Source organism: Mesoplodon bidens (assembly GCF_964165515.1).
Source record: "Mesoplodon bidens genome assembly, chromosome: 1".
Classification (NCBI taxonomy): domain Eukaryota; kingdom Metazoa; phylum Chordata; class Mammalia; order Artiodactyla; family Ziphiidae; genus Mesoplodon; species Mesoplodon bidens.
Window position 1 is genome coordinate 88098117 of NC_138176.1, and position 24111 is coordinate 88122227.

Consider the following 24111-nt stretch of genomic DNA (forward strand, 5'->3'; position numbering starts at 1 on the left):
CAGATGTGGTAGAAGGAGGGCAGTTTGAGAGCAAAGAGACTAATAGGTGATGGTTTCTTATATATGAAGATTTCAGACAGAAAATGGTTCCAGGTGCCATAGTCTGGTGCACGGCCATGGGAGTGGTCAGATGATGGGGTGAAAGATGCAGGCATTTGAAACTGAGGTACTCAAGGTTCTGGGAAGCTACAGTGTTGGTGGAATCCTCCTCAAGGTCACTGAAGTCACCCAGGATGATGGCAGAAATTGGATTCATGGAAAAGAACATGCCTAAGTCCTCAATGAACATAGAGGAGTGTCCAGGAGATGACAATCATCAAAAAAAAGTAAGGGGACAGCAAAGCTAGATGGGATAAACTTCAAAGCAGGAATGAGTTTTGCACAAGAGTGTGCATGTAATAGACATTGGGAAGAATATCTTCAACTGCTTGGAACTGCCATACATTTGGGAGGGCTGCAAAGGAAGTGGTGTCCTTGAGGTAGGGACAGGATGTGGAAACTTCCATTTCAGGGAAAGTATGTAAGGAGAAAAGATTGTCTTTATCATATACATGTAAAAACTTTATGCTCTCAGAAACTAAGGATCATCTTTTATTTTCTACTAAGACTGTTAAATTATAGGTTTCCAGGGAATCACAAAAGACAGTTGTACTGACTGGGTAGTATTTAATATGACCAGGTCTTAAATAAGAAGCCATGAACATAAACATTTAAAACCAAATATATAATAAATAATCATTAAGTTATAAAGTACATAGTTCATATTAAAACTAAATTCTCAGATGCAAATGTAAATATAACAGAGCAATAATATAGAATAATAATGCTATAATTTTGTGTCCAAAGAAGACACCTTCAGCTAAAATGCTAAAAATAATGATTAATTTTCCCTGAACTACCATGACCTACAGAAACCTTTCTTTCTTTCTCTCTTCCTTCCTTCCTTGCTTTCTTTTTTTCCCTCTTTCTTTCCCTTTCTTTCTTCCTTCCTTTCTTTCTTTCTTTTCTTTCTTTCTTTCTCTTTCTTTCTTTCTTTCTTTCTTTCTTTCTTTCTTTCTTTCTTTCTTTCTCTCTTTCTTTCTCTCTTTCTCTCTCTCTCTTTGTTTCTTTCTTTCCTTCCTTCCTTCCTTTTTTTTTTTTTTTGGAACATTTCCCTTGTTCCTGCAGCAAGTGTTGCTACAAATGCTGTTGAAATAATGTTGAGTAAATGATCCGATTCAGTAGAAAGTTTTACTCAGAAGTATGGTCAGATGTTCCTGTAAGAGTATCTAGAACTTTAGAGACTCACAGACACATAAAGCTCAAAAAAAGGCTGAATATTCCATAGAGATTAAGTCCAACCCTTATCCTACAGAAAAAGAAATGGAAACCCCAAAAATTTAAGCAAGTGACCACGACTTCACATCCAGTGAGATTTCAGGTCTCCTGTATCACCATCCATAGGTGAACAGCGGTGTTTATGGGTCAGCCTCACATCTTCCGGAGGGCTGGCTAAGTCTTGAACACAGAGCAGTGAAGATGGAGCAGTTCGAGTCTCACTTCTTCATCTTGTTTATTCTGATGCATTGCTTGCCAGGATCATTACCTGAGTCTTTAAACTCAGTTTAGTGTAGGCTCTTAGCCAACACCCCATTAAGTTAATTTTACTTTTAAGGTAGAATCTCTGGTCAAAAGGATTAGAACAGAGATTTTTAACAGTAGACACACCAAAATAAATACATTATTTTAAATATAAAGTCACAGTGTCAAAGAAGTCAACAACTATAAAGCCAGAAACAAGAAATAAGGACTCCATCTTTCCCAAGTCAATCTCGTGCCTGCTTTCCACTTTTATCCCAACAACCTGGTCTGATGCTGAGGCAGGCTTTAGATGCATATTATCATCATGATGCACATATTTACACGATTCCTTTGTAATAACATTTAAAATTTTTAAAACAGAATACCTTGTTTCCAATGATAAAACATTTCATTGTGAGTTGAAATAATTGATTCCTAATATATGTTTTAGAACCATAAATTATCTGTACTTGTTTAAAAAATATTTTTAAGTAGATCATCTTTGTTCTTAGAGCATAAAGCGTTTCCCATACAACATCCTTTTGCACACTCACAACCACTTTAACAATAAGAGATTCTCAAATAGCTTATAACATTCTAGTGAAAATTTTATTTTTCTAGCGTTTTTAACTTTATATTTAAATAAACTGCTGGAGTTGATATAAAATGGCAGTTAGATCAGGTTGCTTGTTTTTGCTACCCATGGTTGAAAGATTGGGATGCTTATGCAAAAATCTGTTTTCTCCTAGGAGTCCTGAACTCCTGATTTGTCTCCTGATTTTGACTTTATATAGATGATTGAATTTGCCTTATGCAAAGCATACAAACGCAAAGTGTCTGTCAATTTTAAAAGTAGAAAGAAAGGAAGAAAGAAAGAAGGAAACAGACATTTGGCATTAATAACTCACTCCCATACAATCATTATAACAATTTGAGAAGAGAGCTACAAGACTTTTAAAAATTCTCTTTGGTTCCAGAAGATCGTCTAATGCATGTCCCTCTATAGATTTTAATTGCCACTTCCACAAGCTTAGAATGTTAGCTTATAAAGGGACTTGAGTTGGGGAAGGTACTAGTATACCCACTTAGAGAAAAAAAAAGACCAAAAGGGTCTATTCCATAAATACATTCATATGTATAGTATTTAAATATTTTTGACAGATTCTAATAAGGAAGTCAGACTTTTTTGAGCCATCTGGTAAAGCTATCCCCCTGGTACATAAATAAATCATGTATTTATATGTTAGACATTCTGAGATAAAATAAAACCTCTTCAGATATAGATTTTAAACAGTTTTCATTTCCTCAAAAGAATGAACACTTCAACTTTGATTTTCACCCTATGCTTCTATATTTTTCAGATTGAGTGAAGGTATATAACCTTTTAAGTTATGATCATCAGAAACCTCATTCTTGTCATAATCAAGATCAAGGCTAATAGAAGATCAATATATTCCCAAACTGTATTTTTAGTTAAAATTTTTAAGCTTCTCCAACAAATGGCATAGTTGGCAGTAAGATAAAGTAAAAACTTTAGAGGTCATAGAAATCTATAACACAGGAAATCAGACTCGAATTGAGTAGAGAGTTTTTTCAAGTTGACCAAACACAGAGCATGTGGATCAAACTGAAGTATTGCATAGTGATTTTGGAGGAATAATCCTGACCTTGAACACTTATCTGAGTTTTTTCCCCCATCACTAATATATTGTACTCCTCCATTTGGAATACCAAGAACTGAGTTTCACTACTGTGTTAGAGTATGAAATATAGTGTCCAGCTTCAAGTGAGATCTTTAGGAACCTTCATATTCCGTGTGTTCTAGGAGAGATGCTGATGAATCATCTGTGGAAATAGAATACCATGAGTGACATCAACATAAGAAGCAATCTGGATAAAGATGAAAGTCAAATATAATTTAAGTTATATACCTTTTGGATGAGTGATTTTAGTCTTTCTAGGAATTCTTTAGGTGGTTTTTTCTCATAAGAATCACATGAAGGACATGTCTAGAAATCAATGAAAGAGTAATAATCTTCTTTAAAACTTTTTTCCTATTTAATAAAATGTTCAGTCAAATTTTATGTTTTCCAATTAGAGACATAAATCATGTTCACTGAAAAAATTTGAGAAGCACATAAAATTGTTCAGAAAATAACAATGAGAAAAATCACTTGTAATCCCGTCATTAGAGATAACCACTACAGTGTTTTGATATGTATCCTCCCAGTAATTTTTTTCTTTGCATTTGTGTTATTTACACTGGCTATTAATTTGCCTTTGTTTTAACACAACATAACACAAGCATTTCCTACATATTAAATATTCTTGAAAAATATATCCCATAATGTTTGCTTTGTATTCCTACATAGGATTGAAGTATTACTATTTTTGGACATGTAGATTGCTTCTGACTTTTCACTGTTGTATACAATACTGCAATGGACATCTCTGAGTAATTTTTCATGTACATCTTTATTTTATTTGATAAATTACTAAAAGTAGAATTACTAAATTAAAGGGATAAAAAATTTTAAGGCTTTTGATATACATTATAAAACTGTTTTACCTCTATTCACATAGAACATTCTTACCATTATTGTGCACTGTTAAAAATTTTAATTAAAAAAAATAGGATTTCCTATCTTAACTTGCATTTATTTGATTATGAAGAGATTAAACAATTCTTCACATGTGTATTGCCCACTTATATTTCTCTTTTTAAAAAATCCTTGGTTTATGTTCTTTACCCTTACTCCTGTTGAGATACCAAACACCAGGCCATTGCTTGCTGTTTAGCATCTCTAATGCTGGTTTGATGTTGTGGTGAGAGATATTTGACTGAAAGATAAGAGATATAAGTTCTAATTCTCATTCTGGCACTTAATATTTGTGGAGCTTGGGACAAGTCACTTAATATCCTTGGTCTCACTTTCCCATCTATCAAATGAAGGTGCTTAACTGGATAATTCTATGTTCAGTGCCAATATTACCATTTTATGGTCTTTGATATTGGGTTTCAAAGACATGCTCAACTCTTTTCTTCTTTGAGGAAAGTTTTAGAGGGACACTTTTCACATTGCAACCTGGTCAAGCAATCAAAGGATATAAAAATCATTTTGATATTGTAATTAAGATTTCATTTGAATCACATGTGAAATTCCTTAGAGGAGAGAGAACTGATAGAAAATTTTCTAGTAATTTATCTTATGTGTTTATCCACTGGTTTTGATTAATGCCTGAATTACTCATGAGATTATCTACATTGCTCATGAGTTTGCATAAGAGGAAATATACAAGAGGTTCTTAGGGCCCACAAGGCTAGGGATTATTGAAATTCCCCAGCCAAATAATGGGGTCTACCCATTCAAATGTAGTACTGACTCTGCGATTGTACAGGACAGTAATAATATTCTTTAAAAGAGGAAGGCAAAGTTTGAGATTTATCCTGGTGTCTTGTAGGCTACCTCTTTTCCTTCAGGAAGACTAGGATCTAGCTCCTGTTAATAAGGATACAAGTTATATGTGATCATATAATGAGAGCAAAATATTTTTTAACTCTTAAGTCACAATTGGATTCTCTGCCTAATGACTTCCTCACCTTGAAAGCTATATTAATTATTCCAGCTACCAGGGGCTGTTAGCAAATTCTAATTGGATTTCTGGACACTTTCAAGTTTGTGGACTAAGAAGAGGTGACCTTTGCTTCTCAAAACACACTCTATATGATAAGGTATAACATGTAACTGGAAGGATGGCACTGGAGGCTCTGGCTGCCTGTGTTTCTGTGTGTGCATGCGTGTGTGTGTGTGTGTGTGTGTGTGTGTGTGTGTGATGTAATAGATATAGTTAATAAGTACAAATAAGTTAGATGACAAATGACAGTCTTACTAGTTCATGTTTCTGTCTTTTCCCTGCATTTGTGGGAGGTAGTTTCCTCTTCAGCTGTTTAGTTAATATCTTAATTATCTTTTCATTGCCTCCGGTATTTGCTGACTTTAGTTGGACCTTCTGAAAACATGAAAAAGCCAACCGCTCACAGTGTCTCTGAAAGAGAAATAATTTGTATAGATGTTAATGAAAGTTATTCAGAAAGTAAAAATGACCTTCCCAATCCTCTTTTCCTACTTCTACTGCAGTGTCTTGGGTCACATCATTTTAGCAGACAAATGAGGAATGATTTCATGTCCTACTTAATCTTTGGGCTAAAGAGCAGACTCTTGTGATATAAAATTTCCCCATGTTAGGGGAGAGAGACATTTCCCTGTCTCACGGACAAAGAGGGAGCTTTGCTTTGCCACAGTTCTTTATTCCTAATGTCATTTTGAGGTCTGGGTGTTGGGCAGGACTTGGTATTTCATAAGGGAGAGTTAGTTTGGTTTTAGAACACACTTTATGAATTATGAGGCTCTAAGAGACGTTGTGACTGGTGGCAGCTTTGGGTGAGTTACGCTATAGTCTGATTAAGAATCGTTTCATTTGTCTTTTGTTTCTCTCTGCAATGTACGTAGGAGTATCTAACAATGACATACATTTCTTGAGCAGCACCTTATCCTGTACAATGCCTGGCATAGTGTCTTGTTGCTAGTGAGTGCTCAACAAATATTTGTGGAGTGGACAAATGAAGTAAGTGAGTTAAAGCCCCTCCTTTGGGGAAAGGAAGTGGGTGCCTACCTCTGATGGCACATTCCACGCCTAAGATTCAGTACACCTGCTGTAGACCATGCGTGACTTTTCTAAAATCCTATTCACACTCTTGAGTCCATTAGGGTGGGATCTGCCTGAATCAAGAAGCCAAGGAACAGAATTTGAGACATGCCTCCCCCCCGCAATGGGCAGGAAGACTGTCCCTTAGAAAGTAAGAGTAATGTCTCAGAGCATGGAGAAGTGGGCAGATCGAGGATCAAAAACTTGACTCTTGCTTTAATCAAATAACCAGTGACTAGTGAATAAGCCATAATGTTAGAAGTTGAACTGAAAATGAAATGGAATTTAATTGGAAGAACAAAATTTATACTGATTTGTTGAAAACATTTTAATGCTGATCTAAGAACTTGTATCCAGGTTACTTTTTTCTTTCAGCAAATGTCGGTATATGATGCTATCCACCACCCTAAAGTTGCTATATCTTCATTTCACCGGGGTATATGGAAGTTACTGCCATGTATACAGAAGCCTCAATTTTTCTCAGTTCCTACAAGGGCCGTCCTATATACAACAATATTACCTGAGTCTTCCCATGGACAATCAGCTGAAAATAGCATCTGGCCTGCTTTGCATTTTCCAACCTATATGCTTACCCATTATGAATGTTGATTAATAACATGCATCTTTAAGACACAACCCCATCAGATTTGCTTTGCATACATGGCCACAAGCCAAGAACCAGCTTATCTGGTTTCCTTATATCAGAGCAGCTTGCCTCTCATAAGGGCGAGATAGTGTCCTTTACATATGTTTGCCAAAATGCTTATTTAATAGAAACTATATATAAATGTTAATTATAGCACTTTTTTTTCCTTGAAAACCACATGTTCATGTTTGTTGAAGTTTTTTCTTTTCTCTTCTTTTTGACCACAACCGGCTTAACTTACTGGAAAAAAATAATATTCATATTTAAAGAGGTAAATTTTCCAGCTGAAACTGAAAACACTAACTGTTTCATCCGTGATGATCTGAGAAACCAGCATTTCTCACAGAGACCCATTTTGCTGAGTTAACATTTACATGTGGATGTTGAAAGAAAATTAGGTTCCGAAGAAGTATAGGGGCCTACCAAATGAACTCCCTTGAGACAGGTATCACCAAGAGTGGTCAAGACAAGCAAGCAAAGATTTTGCACCTGAGAAAGCCTTTCTGAAAACCTCTGAATGGCATCTGGACACCAGTGCCTGTATTGATGGAGCTGTGCTTTCTCTCCTGCCCTTCCTTGATCACCTGTGTCAATAGCCATTGGAATTTTGCTTTGTGCTTTCTGCAAGCAGCAGAGCTATCCCTGGCAATCCGTGGTCCAGGACAAATACCTGCTGGATTTGGCTTCAGATGCACAGTAAAGGTAGCCTCAATAAGGAAAAGAAGCAAAGGAGCTGTTCTTCTCAACTGCCTTAAGGATGTGTTGAGGAGAGGAGTAGAGAGATTAACTTCGATTCAGGCAGCTTAGGTGTCCTGTCACTCAGGATGACCCCGAGTTCATGGGCAGCACTACCATCTGGGAGCAGAACCACTGTTTTCCTTTGCTGTGCCTTGCAGACTCGGAGGGCAAGGCTTTGTTTCCCTCATCCTTTAACACCTGGAAACATGAGGAGTTATCTGTCCTACATTAGTTTTGCAGAATCAAGGCAGCAATAAGGAAATCAAAAGCAAGAGTAATAAACCACTCTTCTTTTTAGCTAGTCAAGTGCTGCTTTTGCAAGGAGGTGCACTTGGCTTTGTTGATTTGCAATTGAATATTTGAAAATATTTGCTTCCTTACAATTTATTTTTGACCTACTTACTTTTCTTTCTTTTTTCCTTTTTTTTTTTTTTTTTGCAAAGAAATCTCTGGCCATTCACACTAGGAAGTCTTGCTAACTGGGTAAAATTACCTTTGTCCTGCATACAAACTAGGTTTATATCAGGGTTCCTCATCAGTGGCACTGTTGACATTTTTAGATGGCTAATTCTTGGTTGTCAGGACTGTCCTGTGCATTCTAGAATGTTTAGTAGCATCCTTGGCCTCTACCTACTAGATGCCAATAGAAACCCCACACACACAATTGTGCCAACTAGAAATTTTTCCAGACAATGCCAAATGTTCTCGGAGGGCAAAATCACCACCAGATGAGGACCACTGATTATATGATTAGGAAGAAAAAGAAAGATGCCTGGTGAGGCCAATTAACAACCTTAGATTATCACTATATATCAACATTTATATGCAACATTTAAATGAATTTATTTTCATTAAACTTGTTAATCTTTTTAACTCTTTATAGATTCTGCTTTGATGCTAGCCCTAAAAAACTTGATATAATGCTACTGTGGCCTTGAACTATTTTCTTCTCTCCTGGGTTTGCCTGCCAGCATAGCTTAAAGATCTTAGTAATACCATTATTCACTTGTATCATAGCCAACATTGCTTGATCAGATTATCAGATAGATACAGTGTCACTGAGACAAAATCCTGTCATTATAAGGTAAAAAAAATCTCTCTTTAACAAAGGATATAAAGGAAGTACCCACTGGATCAACTCAAGTTAGAAAGCGGGATATCTTATTTTGCAAGTTAGAGACTGTAGCTAAGAATCTCCCCAAAGGACTCTAACCACAGCAGTTAGACAAAGGGCATGAGATGCTAAAAAAGATATGTTTTGATAATTAGGGCATTAAGAAATAGTCTTACTTGTTGGAAAAGTCTTTCCAATGAGCTGAATGTGCTACTTTCATTTTAGGTATTGCTTATTAGAAAAGGATCTAGTAAATGAGAGTGGTTAGGTTCAGAGCTAGAGAGTGAATTTTAGAGAAAAGCAATAGTTGTGACTCATTCACTTTCTAAACTTCTACACATAGTCATTTACGATAATTGTTTTCTTTGCAATGTATCTTCATAAGTCTCCCCTTTGTAGTGACCTAATTACTGGTAACACTTTTATAGTTATTCTAATTTATGCAGTTAAAGGTGTGTGACAATGAAAACATTTCCCCCAATTGTGTTTATATCCTCAGGGTACCAAACCTGAAGACTAGATCGAAGTTACCAAGGAAAAGATCAGCACATAGCACACTTGAACTGTATGCTAGGATAGGCCTCTTCTTTCTGGGACCTAATGGATTTAAATGGCTTAAGAGAACAGGATGAGTTGTTGAAAACCGTCCTTTCAAAAGACCTCACCGAAGGCCAAAGACAAGACTCACTGAGGCCAAGGTACATGGGAATTTTATTCTAAAGGATGGCCTCGATTTCCACACTACCATTCTTCCATGCTGTGCTATAATGTATTCTTTCTTTCTTTCTTTCCTTCTTTTTTTATTCCTTCCTTTCTCTCTTTGTCTCCCTTTCTTCCTTCCTCCCTTTCTTTCTTTTTTTCTCTTTCTTTCTTCCTTTCTAGTTATTAAAAGGTGAATTCTGCTTCTGTGGTATGTGTCTATATTTCATACATAGGTTTACAAAGAGGGCTCAAGAACTTTCATGCACAAGGATTCTTAAAATGTAATTAGTTGGTCATTGTTCAGAAAATGATCATAGTGTAGATTTATTTTCTAGTTTTGTTATTCTATCTCAACAATACTACTTGAGAATACTCTTAGAGATATTTGGAGATAAAAGTATATCTTATAAGTTATGTAGTGTTTTATTGGTTGGCTTGTTGGTGAACCGATGAATATTTAAGCAAAATAGAAATAACTATGTTACCAATTATTAAACCCCAAAATTCATTGAAATTAAGTACATTTCTAACTAATCATGTTAATACCTCCCTTAATTGGATTTAAAAACATGTCAAATTTATTTTCACAAATAAATTCAACTGGTCTTACCTTTACATCTTCTGGAGCTGGCAGAAATTCAGGGTCCTAGAGCAAAAGAAAATTAGTTCTGAGTTATTTATATAAGTCAAAAAGCTCCTTTTATAGTAATTGAAGAATATTATTTAAATTTTGTTGTGACAAATATGGCCTTACCAAGTCATTCACATAGTTTTTCAGCTGATCAACAATATCTATAAGTTGATGCAGTCTAAGCAAGAGGCGATCTTGCCCTTGGAAGCTTGATTTATGGGCCACTGTCCCTGAGAAGAGGACCATCAGGCAGATGACTATTCTCTCCATGTTGCCAGGTCTGGATCTCATAAGCGCTAGTAGAGCAAGACCTTGGTCTCAGTTTTCACTTCAGTTTGTGAACAGGCTGTCAGTAAAGCTATCTATTTATTCATCCTTCAGGGAGAGATAAAGCCCTCCCATTGCAGCCTGGAAATCTTTGTAAAATGGATGAATGTGAGTAACTCTTTTTTCTTTTCCACTGGCTAGGTATACGTGTGCATGTGCTAATGCGCGGGGGCAGGGATTGATGGAGTCAACGAAATGTGCCCTATCTGCATCTTAGACAGGAAAAAGAGAGAAATGGGTGAATTCCAATTTTCAGCATGAATCAAGAAGTGTGCACGGTAAATAATAGGTACCACAAGACTTCAAAGAAGTAAACAAAATACTTTGATGTCTCCTTCTGTGCCTCCCTGGCATCTTACCTGTTCTCCCTGACAGTCATAAGGACACTTCAATAATGAGTAAAGTGGCAACATGTGCTTTCTTGCAGGACTTTTTCTTATGGTAGTAACTAGGCTTTTTGACTGAAATCGTCCAGTATTCCATCATAAAGGTAGGAGGAGAGCTACCTTTTAGGAAATTTTAAATATCAGGGGTATTTTCCAAATTAGCAAGAATATTTTAGGTTCTTAATCAGGTTAAATGGCTTAAAGTAGAATGTGCTCCAACTCTTCTCCAAAGCATCTTTAAGTAACATTAATCTCAACTTCTAACATTTTACTTAACAATCTGATTATCTTATCCCCCAATCAAGATCTCACTCTACATTCATTCAAAAGAAAGAGAAAAAAGAAACTCTGTAATGTCTCTCTTCTATATAATGCATCAATAAAATGAATGAAAAGTGCTAATACTCATTCCTCTCTAAACCAAAATTTTATTTCAAAGAGCAAAATCCAAAAATACCCATAAGTGACTCTTTTTCTCTTCGAGTAGTGTTACTTATTATTTTCTCTGGGTATGAACAACACATTTCTAACTATGACAGATAGAGGTTAATAAAAAACTCAAAGTCCAGAAGTGGTTTTACCATCCTCCTCTCTGCTGCTTCTCCTCTCCCTGCTACTCTTCACTCATTTGAGAAAGCTGAATATGATATTCCAGAAACATAGAAGTAGTATTGTAGCATAGTCAACTAGGACTTACAAATAAAACTCTTGACTATAGATTTTATTTATCCATTTATTTCTCCATCTGTTTCTTCACAAGCTTACAGCCATACTTTTTTCTAAAATGTTATCTGGCTAAGATAAATTGGACTTTGGACTTGATTTGCTTTGAAGGTTGTTTGTAATCTTTTTACCCTAAAATAAACGTATCAAGAGTATCCAGGTTTGGTCTTAAAGAGTAGATAAAAACTCCTACCAAAGATCAAGAAGTCCTCCCTATAATCATTAAATTCCATAGGGGAGGGTTCATGTGTAAACCCATGAAATACATATGGACTTGGGGTTGCCACTTGGGACCTTAACATTGCCTACATTACCTTTGTGCATGCTTTCTTTATCTGCTAGAGAGATGTGGGTCTCCTTGAAGACACTAACCACAGTGTTTAAGAGCTCAGTTTCTAAAGCAAAGTGCTTGAATTCAAATCCAGGCCATAACAATTAATTGTACATATGACCCTGGATATGTTTTTGCAAAAAGAAGTTAAGTATAGAATCTAATCATAGGGTGTGACGAGGCTTAAATAGACATTCCAAGTAAAAGGGCCAAGTACAGCACACAATAAAATCCCAGAAGATTTGTGTGCTGACCATGGATGAGGGTAGAGAGGAGAATTTATAGAAGCCTGGAGACTCTAACTGATCCATGGACGGAAGAACATGGGCAGGTCATCCAAAATACAAGGGTGTTCCTGTACTGGTCATAAAAAGGTCAAAAGTCTTTGGTGCTGCTTAGAGAGAATCACTCATCCCGACTCTGGAGTGCCTCACCACCACCCTAGACACCCCAGTTGCTCCCTGAGACCTCCCAGCCCTCTACAATCCATCAACCAGCATGCCAGGATCTCCAAGGTCCCACTCTAGCCTTAGGACCCAAGAGCTTTCTGAGTCAGATCCCCTGCTTTAAGTGGCATTTCAGTTGTTAAGCATTTTGAATATCACTGCTGGTATAGTAGGATGAATAATGGCACCCCAAAGATGTACACACCCTCATCCCTGGAACCTGTGAATATGTTACCATCACAGGTAACAAAAGGGACTTTACAGATGTGATTAAATTAAGGATCCTGAGATAATCCAGATTCTCCTGGGTTATCCGTGTGACCCAATATAATCACAAGGGTCCTTATAAGAGGAAGGCAGGAGTGTCAGAGTCAAAGAAGATGTGATGCCAGAAGCCGAGGTCTGAGTGATATGGGGCTAGAAGCCAAAGAATATGGGTAGCCTTTAGAAGCTGGGAAAGATGGGGAACAAGTTCTTCCCTAGAGCCTCCAGAAAGAATGCAGCTAACACCTCAGTTTTAGCCCCATGAAGCTCATTTTGGACTTCTGAAATCCAGAACTGTATAATAATGAATTTGTGTTGTTTTAAGCCACTGATTTAGTGGTAATTTGTTACAATAGCTATAGGAACATTACACACCTAGGTATGGAATTTTTACTCTTGGAAGAAGGGTGGGAAAGAGAGAAAAGGGTGATAAGGAGAGAACTAGTAAAGGCTGGAATTTGGTTTGTTGGGCTCCGGGGGGTGCAGGTAGAGGGGACAAGGAATCATGAATAAGAGAGGGAAGTAAGATCAGTGTAACTACCATGGGGTATGGGATATTAGGGAGAAGAATGTATGATGAGGACTTTCCTGAAAGTCTGGGTGTATTATAACAGCTTCTTCCTGGCACTGAGAAGGCTTGCTCAGGAGTGACAGTGTGTTTCTAAGTGATGGAGCCCAATTTGCATTGCACTTGAATTTATCACTGTGTTGAGACGGAACTTAGGGTGGGAGTAAAGAGGCTCAGATTTACTTGAGTTATGTATTCTGCTTAGAAATACTAACTTATTGCTACCTTTGCAGCATCATTTCATTGGGGTGTTAATGTATTTTTACTCTTTAAATTATAATCTTTTTATTATTTAGATTCAGTCAGTCCTGCCGTTAACACTTGTAAGGAAAATGAGAATTTATTTCACTGCGACTAATATACCAGGGCACAATTTGAGTATAACAAGAATTTTGTGTTTCCTTATATGCGATTTTGTCTGCAAGAAATCCTAGGTGAATGCAGAATCCTGCATCCAACCGAACCGAGCCATATAGAAATGTACAAAATGTACACACACTTCAAACACCCACCAGTCACCTCAGTTTACTGTGTGTGTGATGAGCCCCACCTGTCCACATCTGGTGTTCCATCCTGGGAACCCCCTGTTGCCATTTCTCAATAGCTGGTATCTGCAACTTCCACGAACAAACTTCAGGTCTTTTTCTAGGTAAAATGCCATATTTATTGTAGTATTTATGTGTTTCTTAACCATTTAACATGTGTAAGACTGCTGTCTTTTTTATTAGGTTCCTGTCATCTTTTTAATGTGTCACTGACAAAGTTTTAGTGTTGTGCCCCTAATCCCATTTCCCCCATAAGCTCTGTGGCTGTTATTGTGTGATTTTATATAGTGTAGTTGGTTTTTAGAAAAGTGTATGTCACAGTGTATCGGAACTGACTGTATTTTGTCTGGAAGTGTCACACTTAAGTCTGAACAGCATCTAGTTACATCCAGGTAAAGAGCAAGACTAGGATAAAGGATTTATTCCTAAGAAGGGAGAGAAAAGGGGGACGAGGGAGGAAGACAGAAAGAATGAAAAACAAACTCTTTCTTATTTTTACACATGGCCTATCTGAGCTCAGATTTAAAAAACCCTGGTGGTGCTGCTCCTCCCCTGGCCCCTCCCCATTAGCACAGGGGAGCTCATCTTGGCCTCCATGAGCCTCCTGAAATTATTTGCAAAATTTTGTGTTTATGTTTGTGGGAAGAAGAAAAACTTAAATTTCATTCTCTTCTCAAAGGAAATATCAGGCAGCTGCTATTTTTGTTTTCTAGGTTCCAGAGACTTCTGTGAAGGGCAGTGCAATCCACACTCCTTCAGCATGTCCACAGCACTGTGCACAAGAGTGACAGCTCCAGACTTTCTGTACAGGACAAGTGAAGGGACAGCAGTCTGGCTGAAGTCACACTTGTGTAGTAAGCACCCTGCTTTTACTTAGCTTCCATGTTTATTTGGTACCTTGGAGTGAGGTGTTGGGTTCTGCTAGATGCCTTCTTTCCAGGAAGATAACCCAGGTCATCACCATGAAAGCATGAAACTTCAGTCACCCACCCGAGGGGATTCGTGGACATATTTCAAGAATTTCTCGAATGGACTGTGCTTATAGACCCCCTGGTCAGTGTAGGAAGGAGGCCAGGGCACTGAAGGAAGGCTTCCAGCAGGGAGAGCAGGCTGAGGGTGAGAGGAATAAAGGGAAGGAGGGGTTGAAGTCTGAAAATGAATGCTGCTAGGTCATGGGGAAAGATGTGCCAGGTCTAAAACAGTGCTGGTTACTCTTTACACCCAACTCTTCTGCTCTGTCTATACGGCTTTTCCTTGTGACCACTGGGTGTCAAATACTCCCTTTCTGCTTTCACTTGCTTTGGCCGCTCATGGGTAGAATTAGATGTCCTGCCTGGCAAACTCTGCAAAGAGAGACCTCCGGTGTTTAGAGTGATATATGTTATTATAATATGTGCCACTCTGACATGCCAAAGGTATTCAAACAGGTGGCTTGTCTGTAGACAGCTATGACACCCATCAATGAGGCTAGAGATCAGATGTCCATCATTCCACGACCATCAGGCATAAAGGATGGAGAAGAAGAACCAGAAGATCCAAACCATCCACCCAAGTTCCATCCTGACCCCACAGCACGAGATGTGACAAGTTCCACTGGACTCAAGGCCTGCACCTGTTTCCTTCCCTAGGGTGAGGGGCTGCTAAAAACATCTTCTGTCTTGACCTTGCAGCTCCCAACACATGGTCATGAAAATAAAGAAGTACACCGTTGGCCTTTGCTGTGTCCTCTTCCTAAGTTGTCTGCTGAGTTCCTCATTCATAGGAACCTCCTCCCCACGTTCTCCAAGGGGCAGCGTCAGGATCTCAGAGAGAGGAGTCTGCAGGTTGAATGCCACCTTCATTCTGGACAGTTATTTCTGTTTCTAGGGATGAGGATCATTTTTTGGAAAATCACTACTTTTCATCGTTGTATTTACAAAACTAATACATGTGTGTCATAAAACAAAGAATTTGAACATATAATTGTGTAAAGTAAAAAGCAAAATTTTAAATTGCTCTCTTTTCTTCCCTAATTTTCACTTGCTGGGGGCACTCTTGAGAGTTTACAAAGTATTGTTGTAGACTCTTTTCCTGTGTACTTAGAACAACAGAGAGGAATAGATATAGATACATACATATTGAAGGAAGTAGAATTATAAATGGACATAAAGAAGTATAGAAAAAGAAATATAAAGATATAGAAAAAATGTGCTTTTTTACATAAAAATTTAATCTTACCATACATATTCTACAATTTTCCTTTTTCACTCAACAATATGTCAGAGACAGCAGTCCATACAGTACTCACACAGGGCTATCTCATTTAAATAGGTAGATTGATATTCCATTGTATGGCTGTATTATGATTTATCTATTTATAACCCTGCTGATAGACTTTAGAGTGTTCTCCTACAAACAGTGCTGCAGTGAACATCCTTAAACATCTATGTCTTTAGCATATGTGAACTATATTTCTTTTAGGTACATATCCCACATTTCATGTCCTGAGTGGAAAGATTATATCCTTTTAAAAATTTGATAGAAACTGCCAAATTGCCCTCTGACATGTCATACCAGTTTATATTCCCACCAGCAAAAGAGTCTCCTTTCCCACTCCATTCTCACAAACACATTTTTTATAAATACTTTATTCATTTTTTATTTTTTTAAATTAATTAATTCATTAATTGGTTGCATCGGGTCTTAGTTGCAGCAGGTGGGCTCCTTAGTTGCAGCTCACCAGCTTCTTAGTGGTGGCATGTGAACTCTCAGTTATGGCATGCATGGGCTAGTTCCCTGACCAGGGATCAAACCTAGGCCCCCTGCATTGGGGCCGCGGAGTCTTATCCACTGTGCCTCCAGGGAAGACCCTCATAAACACTTTATATTGTGAATATTTTAGATGTTTGCCATTATGCTAAGGCAAAAAAAAAATTAGTATCCTATCATTGATTTGCCTTTCTTTGATCAATAATTAAGTTTGGCGTATTTCAATCTCTATTATCAGTGGTTTTTTGTTTTCTTCTGTGAAAAGCCTTGTTCATATTCTTTGCCCATCTATTGGGTTGTTTCTTACCTGTAAAGGCTCTTTTTCTCTTAAAGATATGTTAAACATGTTTAAATTATTTTCTCTGTGGTGTCTTTTGCCATACAGAGGTTTTGTTTTTATGTTACTGTATCTGAGAATCTTATGTTTTATGACATAAGCTCCTATTGGATATCAAAAATGTCTCTCCTTCCATCATAATAAATGGTAGACATTGGTTTAGTCTTCCTCTTGCTTGAGAAATCCTAATGCCAAGGAGTCACTATGAATTTAGGAATACTTTTAAATTAATATGCATTTAATTCATCACAAGACTAGTTACATACTTTTTTGAAAGTATGAATAATACATGTATGGTTGAAAATGATTTAGTTTATAAACAGTGGCCCACACATCACTGGATTCATGGCACCTGAATACCATCATTTTAGAACAAAGTTGGATATGATATATAATTATTATATAAGTCTAATCTTATACCACACCCAAGGGGACAAAGCACTGCAGAATCCTAACATGGCATCCGAGCCATCAATTGTCGATTGTGTTTGCTACACTTTTAGTGCTGAGTGTTTTATTTTACTTAGAGTCCTCAAATATGGATTCTCCATGTACAATGTACACGCTAGCTCTATAATCAAAATTGACTGATTAACAAAGTGGACAACAGGAAAACACAGTCTCTGAGATTTGCTCAGTGGACTCAAAGGTTGTCCTGAAATCAGCTTTTAAACTGAAAAATAGTTACACCTGAGAGCCACTTCTGTCACTAATAAAGGGGATGGGGTATCTCTGGGAAAAGACCTTGGATCAGTCAAAAAGATACTAATACTAATAATTATTAGAGCAAACACTTACATAGTTAAGTGCTTTACAGACTATCTCATTTAAAGCACCAACATGAGATGAGGTACTATGATTATCTCTCCTTACAGATGAGGAAATCAAGGCACAACAAAGTTGAAGTGATTGGAGGACAACTATTTGCAGAGCTTGACCATTTCTCTCCACATACGGAAACTGCCATTGGTGCCAATGCCATTGGGTTATAACAGAATAGCGTCTGCAGTTCGTGAGACACCATAATGGGATTAAACCGCAATGGTGATGCTTCTGACATGTGGACTTGGAGTGAGGTGGGGAGTCCTTTTGCAGAATTATTCTTGGTGGTATCCAGAATGTAAATGTATACCTTGTCAGAGTTAATTAAATAATCAGCTTCCGATCTGGGTTGGAATATCCAATTGTCTGTCTTTTATTTTACCCAACCTGGTCCTGTGTAAGATCTGACTTTTTATTACACTAAGTGTAATAATTTTCTGGCATTTTATATCCATACAGGAAGAGAGAAAGAAGTGAAAAACGCTTGCAATCATTTGGATCATGAATAGCATAGACAAAATCAATCAGGAAATCAGCTATCTTGACAACTTAATGGCCAAAATGTGATTAAGTTATTTACATGTATTTAATCAATTATTGTTCATTTGCCATGTTTTTCAAGCCTTCTCACGGTAATGAAAACATCAGAACACTTATCTTCTGCTACAGTTAGCCTCCACAACTTTAAAATAGACACTGAGGGGGCAATCAGTACAGAGGAAGACAAAAGAAATGTGCTTACAAAGAGAGCCAACTAAAATTAAATCTTCATGAAATTAAGAGATGGATGCCTCAGTGTTTTGGTATATCCACAGTTAAGTCATCACAGGGCACGTCAGTGTATTTAACAAAAGTTGTCTGTTACTTCTGCCATCTGTATATGTATCACCTGGAAGCTTTAATGGCATGACAGAGATGAGGGACTCCTGCCCTTGACTTGATTTTCATCCAGGCCTCAGAATGACTGCTTTGATCCTTGCTACTATGTTCAGAGAATAATTTTTAATGGGGTTAGTGTTCAGGTCAACATTTATTTTTATTTATTTATTTTTACTTTTTATTGGAGTATAGTTGATTTACAATGTTGTGTTAGTTTCTGCTGTACAGCAAAGTGAATCAGTTATACATATACTTATATCCATTCTTTTTTAGATTCTTTCCTCACGTAGGTCATTACGGAGTATTGAGTAGAGTTCCCTGTGCTATACAGTAGGTTCTTATTAGTTATCTATTTTATATGTAGTAGTGTGTATATGTCAATCCCAATCTCCCAATTTATCCCTCCCCCCTTTCCCACCCCCAGTAACGGTAAGTTTGTTTTCTACATCTGTGACTCTATTTCTGTTTTGTAAATAAGTTCATTCGTACCATTTTTTTAGATTCAACATATAAGTGATATCATATGATATTTGTCTTTCTCTGTCTGACTTACTTCACTCATTATGACAATCTCTAGGTCCATCCATGTCACTACAAATGGCATTATGTCATTCTTTTTATGGCTGAGTAATATTCCATTGTATATATGTACCACATCTTCTTTATCCATTCCTCTCTGATGAAGATTTAGGTTATTCCCATGTCCTCGCTATTGTAAATAGTGCTGCAATGAATATTGGGGTGCATGTATCTTTTTGAATTATGGTTTTCTCCGGATATATGCCCAGGAGTGGGATTGCTGGATCATATGGTAGCTCTATTTTTAGTTTTTTAAGGAACCTCCATACTGTTCTCCATAATGGTTATACCAGTTTACATTCCCACCAACAGTGTAGGCGGGATCCCTTTTCTCCACATCCTCTCCAGCATTGTTTGTAGATTTTTTGATGATGACCATTCTGACTGGTGTGAGATGATACCTTATTGTAGTTTTGATTTGCATTTCTCGAGTAATTAGTGATACAGGTCAACGTTTAGGATGGAGACCTTAGAAATGTCAGGATTAAGGTGTCTAGAGAAGGTCCTCAGTAATTATGGAGAACAATGACCCCAGCAGCCCACAACCCAAATGAACCACAATACCTAGAAAAGTTTTGAGTGTCCACCTCTCCCTCCTTTGATCTCCTCCTGGCTTTCTCTCTGGATCTCTCTCTTCCCCTTTTCTCTTTTGTTGCTCATTCACTCCCAATTTCTCCTCCTCTTTTCTTCTCTCTCCCTGGCTTTGCTTTCTTTTGTCCTAGTTTGTTTTTTGTTCAAATCCCCACACCATGTATGTTTCTCATAAACTCATAACTAACACACAATAATAGTTCATTAAATTTCTCTTATTATTGGGTGGAGGCTTCCTGAGACAGAGCTCAAAGAGGGATTCAAGAAAAAGACATTAGAATTAAAAGTCCTTGATAGCAGAAAGCTTTATGTGGAACAAAAGCGTGACATCCTTCACGCTGTGTCCTCTAAGAGCATTAAACTACATCTGGGGAGGGTCATGAGGTGACTTAGTTGAGATGGAAGGATGGTCTCAGTCACATGTGACAGATTGGAAGGAGTTTGAAGACCCAAGTGGAGGAAGATGAGAAAAGCACATTGAAAATATGTTCTGTGCAGTGCATGTGTTGGGCACTAAGTAATGCCACTAAGGTGGCATTCGGTGAAATGCCACAAATAAAGTGACATTTCAATAAGGTGAAATTTAACAGGGTTTGGTGTGATTAACAAACGTCCATAGGAGTTTTAGGGACTCATTATGTCAGCTATGACAAGGAAGTGATATTGCTGCTCTGAAAGGACTCCTTGGGGGGGCTTCCCTGCAGGTGAAGGGGAGGGAAAGTGGGCAGGGCTTTGTGCCTCTCCACCCCTGCTTCAATCACAGAAAATCCTCTTTTATTTGTCTTATACAATGGGTCCTGTGTAAGATTTAGTTTGAAAAAAGGTTTACCCACTAGGAAAAAAAAAGAAACAGTTTTAAAGTGATGGTGTTCCCTATTTGTAGAGCCCAGGGTGGTGGTATCACCCACCTGTGCCCAGGTGTTCTGCCTTGGATAAGGAAGCCATGCCATGGTCCACAGAGGGCATGGAAAGCCCACTTTTGCACTATGGTTAATTGGTTGCTAATAGATATTACAGTTAACATTTATTGGGCGCAAGCTATGTGCCAGGCATTATTCTGATGATTTTTGTCCCTGTTGTATCTTTTAGTTATTACTGTATTAAATCAATTCTTGGACAACACATTTGTATATTTATGTCTTGAAAGCCGGGCTGCCTTTTATAATCAATGGCAACTTAAGGTTAATAAAGTCCAATTAGCCACCTACCCTCACATTTATGAGGTAACTGCTATTGTTTTACATTTTACAGATGAGAAAACTGAGGCACAGAGAGTTTAAGAAACTTGTCCAAAGTGGCACTTATAAGAGGTGATGTGATGGCTACCGCTAAACATCAAGATTGCCACTGACTAGGTAATAAGATGGCCTAGGATGATGCCTGTTAGTGCTGAGAATAAAAGGTTTGATATGGAAACCATGATGATGGTGGCAATATATCACAGCCATAATATGAAATTATGCATAACTTGTCAGAAAAAAAGAAGACTAAGTGTTACATTTCTGTATATTTTCTATAAACTCTGCCCTCTCTAACTTCATTATTCACAGTAAAAATTATCTATTAATGAAAAAGATGATGAGAAGGTTTTTTGCCTTTAAAGGTTATAACTTAGGTAAGTCCATCAAAACTGTCTTTGCACATAGCAAGGACCCATTAAATGTCAGTTCCCTGCTTTTTGTCAGGGGTCAAAAAAACTGTCTTGTGGATCATATTTTTAAAATGTCATGGTGGTGGCTACCACCTCGGATATTAAATTTATTTGCTAAATAGAAGTATAAGCATTACGGAATATTGCAGTTAGAGCTTTGATGATTCCAGTTGATTTCTAAACAGATTTATAATGTGTAAAACAATTTTCCTGACTACTCAAGAAATAGGAAAAGCATTTAGGCTTTGTAGATGATCATCTACAATTTTTTTACTATAAGTTCACTGGAACATCATGGAGGAAAGGTGAAGAGAATTAAAATTAATAGCTATGGTCAGGGACAGAATGTCTTGATTGTTAGAAAAGTGAATAAGAACAAAACCAACAGGAGAACTCAGTATACGTCCACTTTGTGTGAGCATGAGGTGGGGAAAATTCACCGTTTCCCTGTCACCTAGTGAGAGCAAGTAGGCAAATGACGTGAATTTAGCACACGTCACCTAAGAGGTCTGTGGCTTAGGAACATGCTGAGTCAATTTGCTACCTGAGAATTTACATCACCTTGATAGTGGACTTCCCCAAAAGTGGAATTCTAAGCAACCTCATATCCCTACCTGGGGAGAGCAGAGATTTCCTTTTTCCTCTGTCTCTGACTGTCCAAATCATGCGATGGATACAAACCAGACCTCATTCCCTCCACCCACATTTTCCTTTACATAATACCAACAGTAAGATTTTTCCTACAGCTTAGTCACTGGTAGATTAAACAGTATTCTGAAAATTAGGAGGCAAGCTGACAAAACTGCTTTCAAGGAATTTTTTTAAATCTCTAAATTGAGGATTCTTAAATTCATTATTCAGCAATTACCATAAGAATGTTCCAGGCTGAAAGATAAAATGGCTTGCTATTTAAAACAATAAATAGGAAGCATTACATCATCAGAAAACATGTATTGAGGCTGTGTGCATTTGGTATCCTCCTTGATGCTATCAGGTCACTGCTCTATGAAGATACAAAGCAAACCTTACTAATACACATGATTGAGGAAATGAAAGCATGCGGGTCTTTATGTGTGAAAATGACACTAAATATGATCAGGCAAATGTGCATTTGAGGTTTGTTTTACAGTTGCACTGAGTTTTCTTTCCATAATTTCTGTAGCACATTTACTGCTGGTGATCTGTGTCATAATTCTAAGATGATTAGCACAGGTTAGACGTACAGACTTGGCTCACAAAATGGTTTTTGGCTTTGAGATCTTGATAGTAACTCAAACCATGAGCAAGTACTATCATCGTCTTATGACTGATGCTTCAGTAAAAGTAATCTGGACTTATATGAATTCGGGAAAGGTTAGTAAAACCTACATTAGCATAAGACACTAGTAAGATACAGAAGTTACAACAATATTAATTATATATGAATTCATCTACCAGAAGAAAATTAATTGGGGGAACTATAGAATAAGAACTTTAGCCATTAATATGCTAGTGGGATTCCTTTATTAAGCTTTGCATTAGAATTCATCTTGATAATATTGGCTTGAATTCGTGGTCATTTTTTCCCCTTTTTAGGCAGGAGAACCTCTGATAACTGCCTTCTGCCGCAGTGGAGTGTAAAGAACCCATGTGACTGTCTTGCTCACTGCTGTCTTTTCGTGGTACAGCACAGTGCCTGGCAAAGAAAGGCACTTAATAAATATTTGTCTCCTGAACATATGAAAGATTGGTTGATTGATTGAATGAATGAATGAATGAATGAATGAATCCATCAACTAATTATTGGCCAGCATTGGGTTGGCCAAAAAGTTTGTTTGGGTTTTTACAAATGAACTCTTTGGCCAACCCAATACAAGAAATACAATTGGATATAGCAGAAAACCAATCACTAGCTCGACCCTGATTCTTGCAAACAGAAGAATGAGACTTAGTGGACACTAAAATGGGAGGAGACCACCCACAGTCTGTTTACCTAGCATCACAAAAACAGATAACTCAGGTTCTAGAAGACAGATGGTGACTTCCCTACAGTTACATCCACGGAAAAAAAGCCAGCAGTTGTTCCCTAGATAAGACAAACTGTTTCCATTCGTGAAACAGAAGCATTTGTTAATCAACAAAGAAGTGGTCACTGGAGCAGAAACCTAGGCAAATGCCTTGAGCAGTTAAAATGAATTTCCTGCAGAAAAGCATTTCTTTTGATGATAATTTTAAAAAATAATTTATGTAGTTTCTTTTTCAGTAGTCGTGCTCCATCTGTATCATGCAGCATTATTAGCATTTGTTCACAACAGAAGTGGTAAGGAAATTACTCACCACAATTGTTAGACCGGCTTATTAGAGGCAGAGAGAAAAGGAGTGGCCTTCATGGGTACTCAGTTCAGATGCTGCAGTCAGCAAAGGTGTGGGCCACGGTTGGGGAGGATGTGAGAATGGAGGAGGGAACCAGCTTGCTTCAGTTTCTGGTGAAACATTAAAATTTGTAATGCAAGCCAGCTAACCTGGCAAGAGTGATTGGTTTCTCTCATTCTAGAAGAGAAGGGTTGCTGGGGAATAAATTCAGATAAATAAATATGGCTCTAAACTTTCTTTGAGTGTGAATTTCATGAAAGCCTCGCTTATGACGTCTCAGGAAATAAGTGCATATACTGGTTTTTTTAAAATTTTTATAGAATGTGCAAAATTAGATTATATCAATCAGTTCTCATGAATGGCTTGGTGCCATGGCTTCGGTCTTCAGTTATGAATTTGCATGTCCCATGCACTTTGATCCCTATGTGTCTGTGTATAATGAGTGCATCTTTGTTCATTTAAAA

At 37.4% G+C, this 24111-nt stretch overlaps 1 protein-coding gene across 1 annotated transcript; it reads right to left on the reverse strand.

Moving 5' to 3' along the window:
* Nucleotides 1–3381: 3381 nt before the first annotated feature.
* On the reverse strand, nucleotides 3382–10389 carry IL21 (interleukin 21; the record flags this gene model as incomplete). The annotated part of the gene is made up of 5 exons (XM_081238957.1): nucleotides 3382–3405; nucleotides 3492–3569; nucleotides 5452–5607; nucleotides 10078–10113; nucleotides 10222–10389. The coding sequence occupies 5 exons, from the start codon at nucleotides 10387–10389 to the stop codon at nucleotides 3382–3384; spliced, it is 462 nt and encodes a 153-aa protein (XP_081095083.1).
* Nucleotides 10390–24111: the final 13722 nt, after the last annotated feature.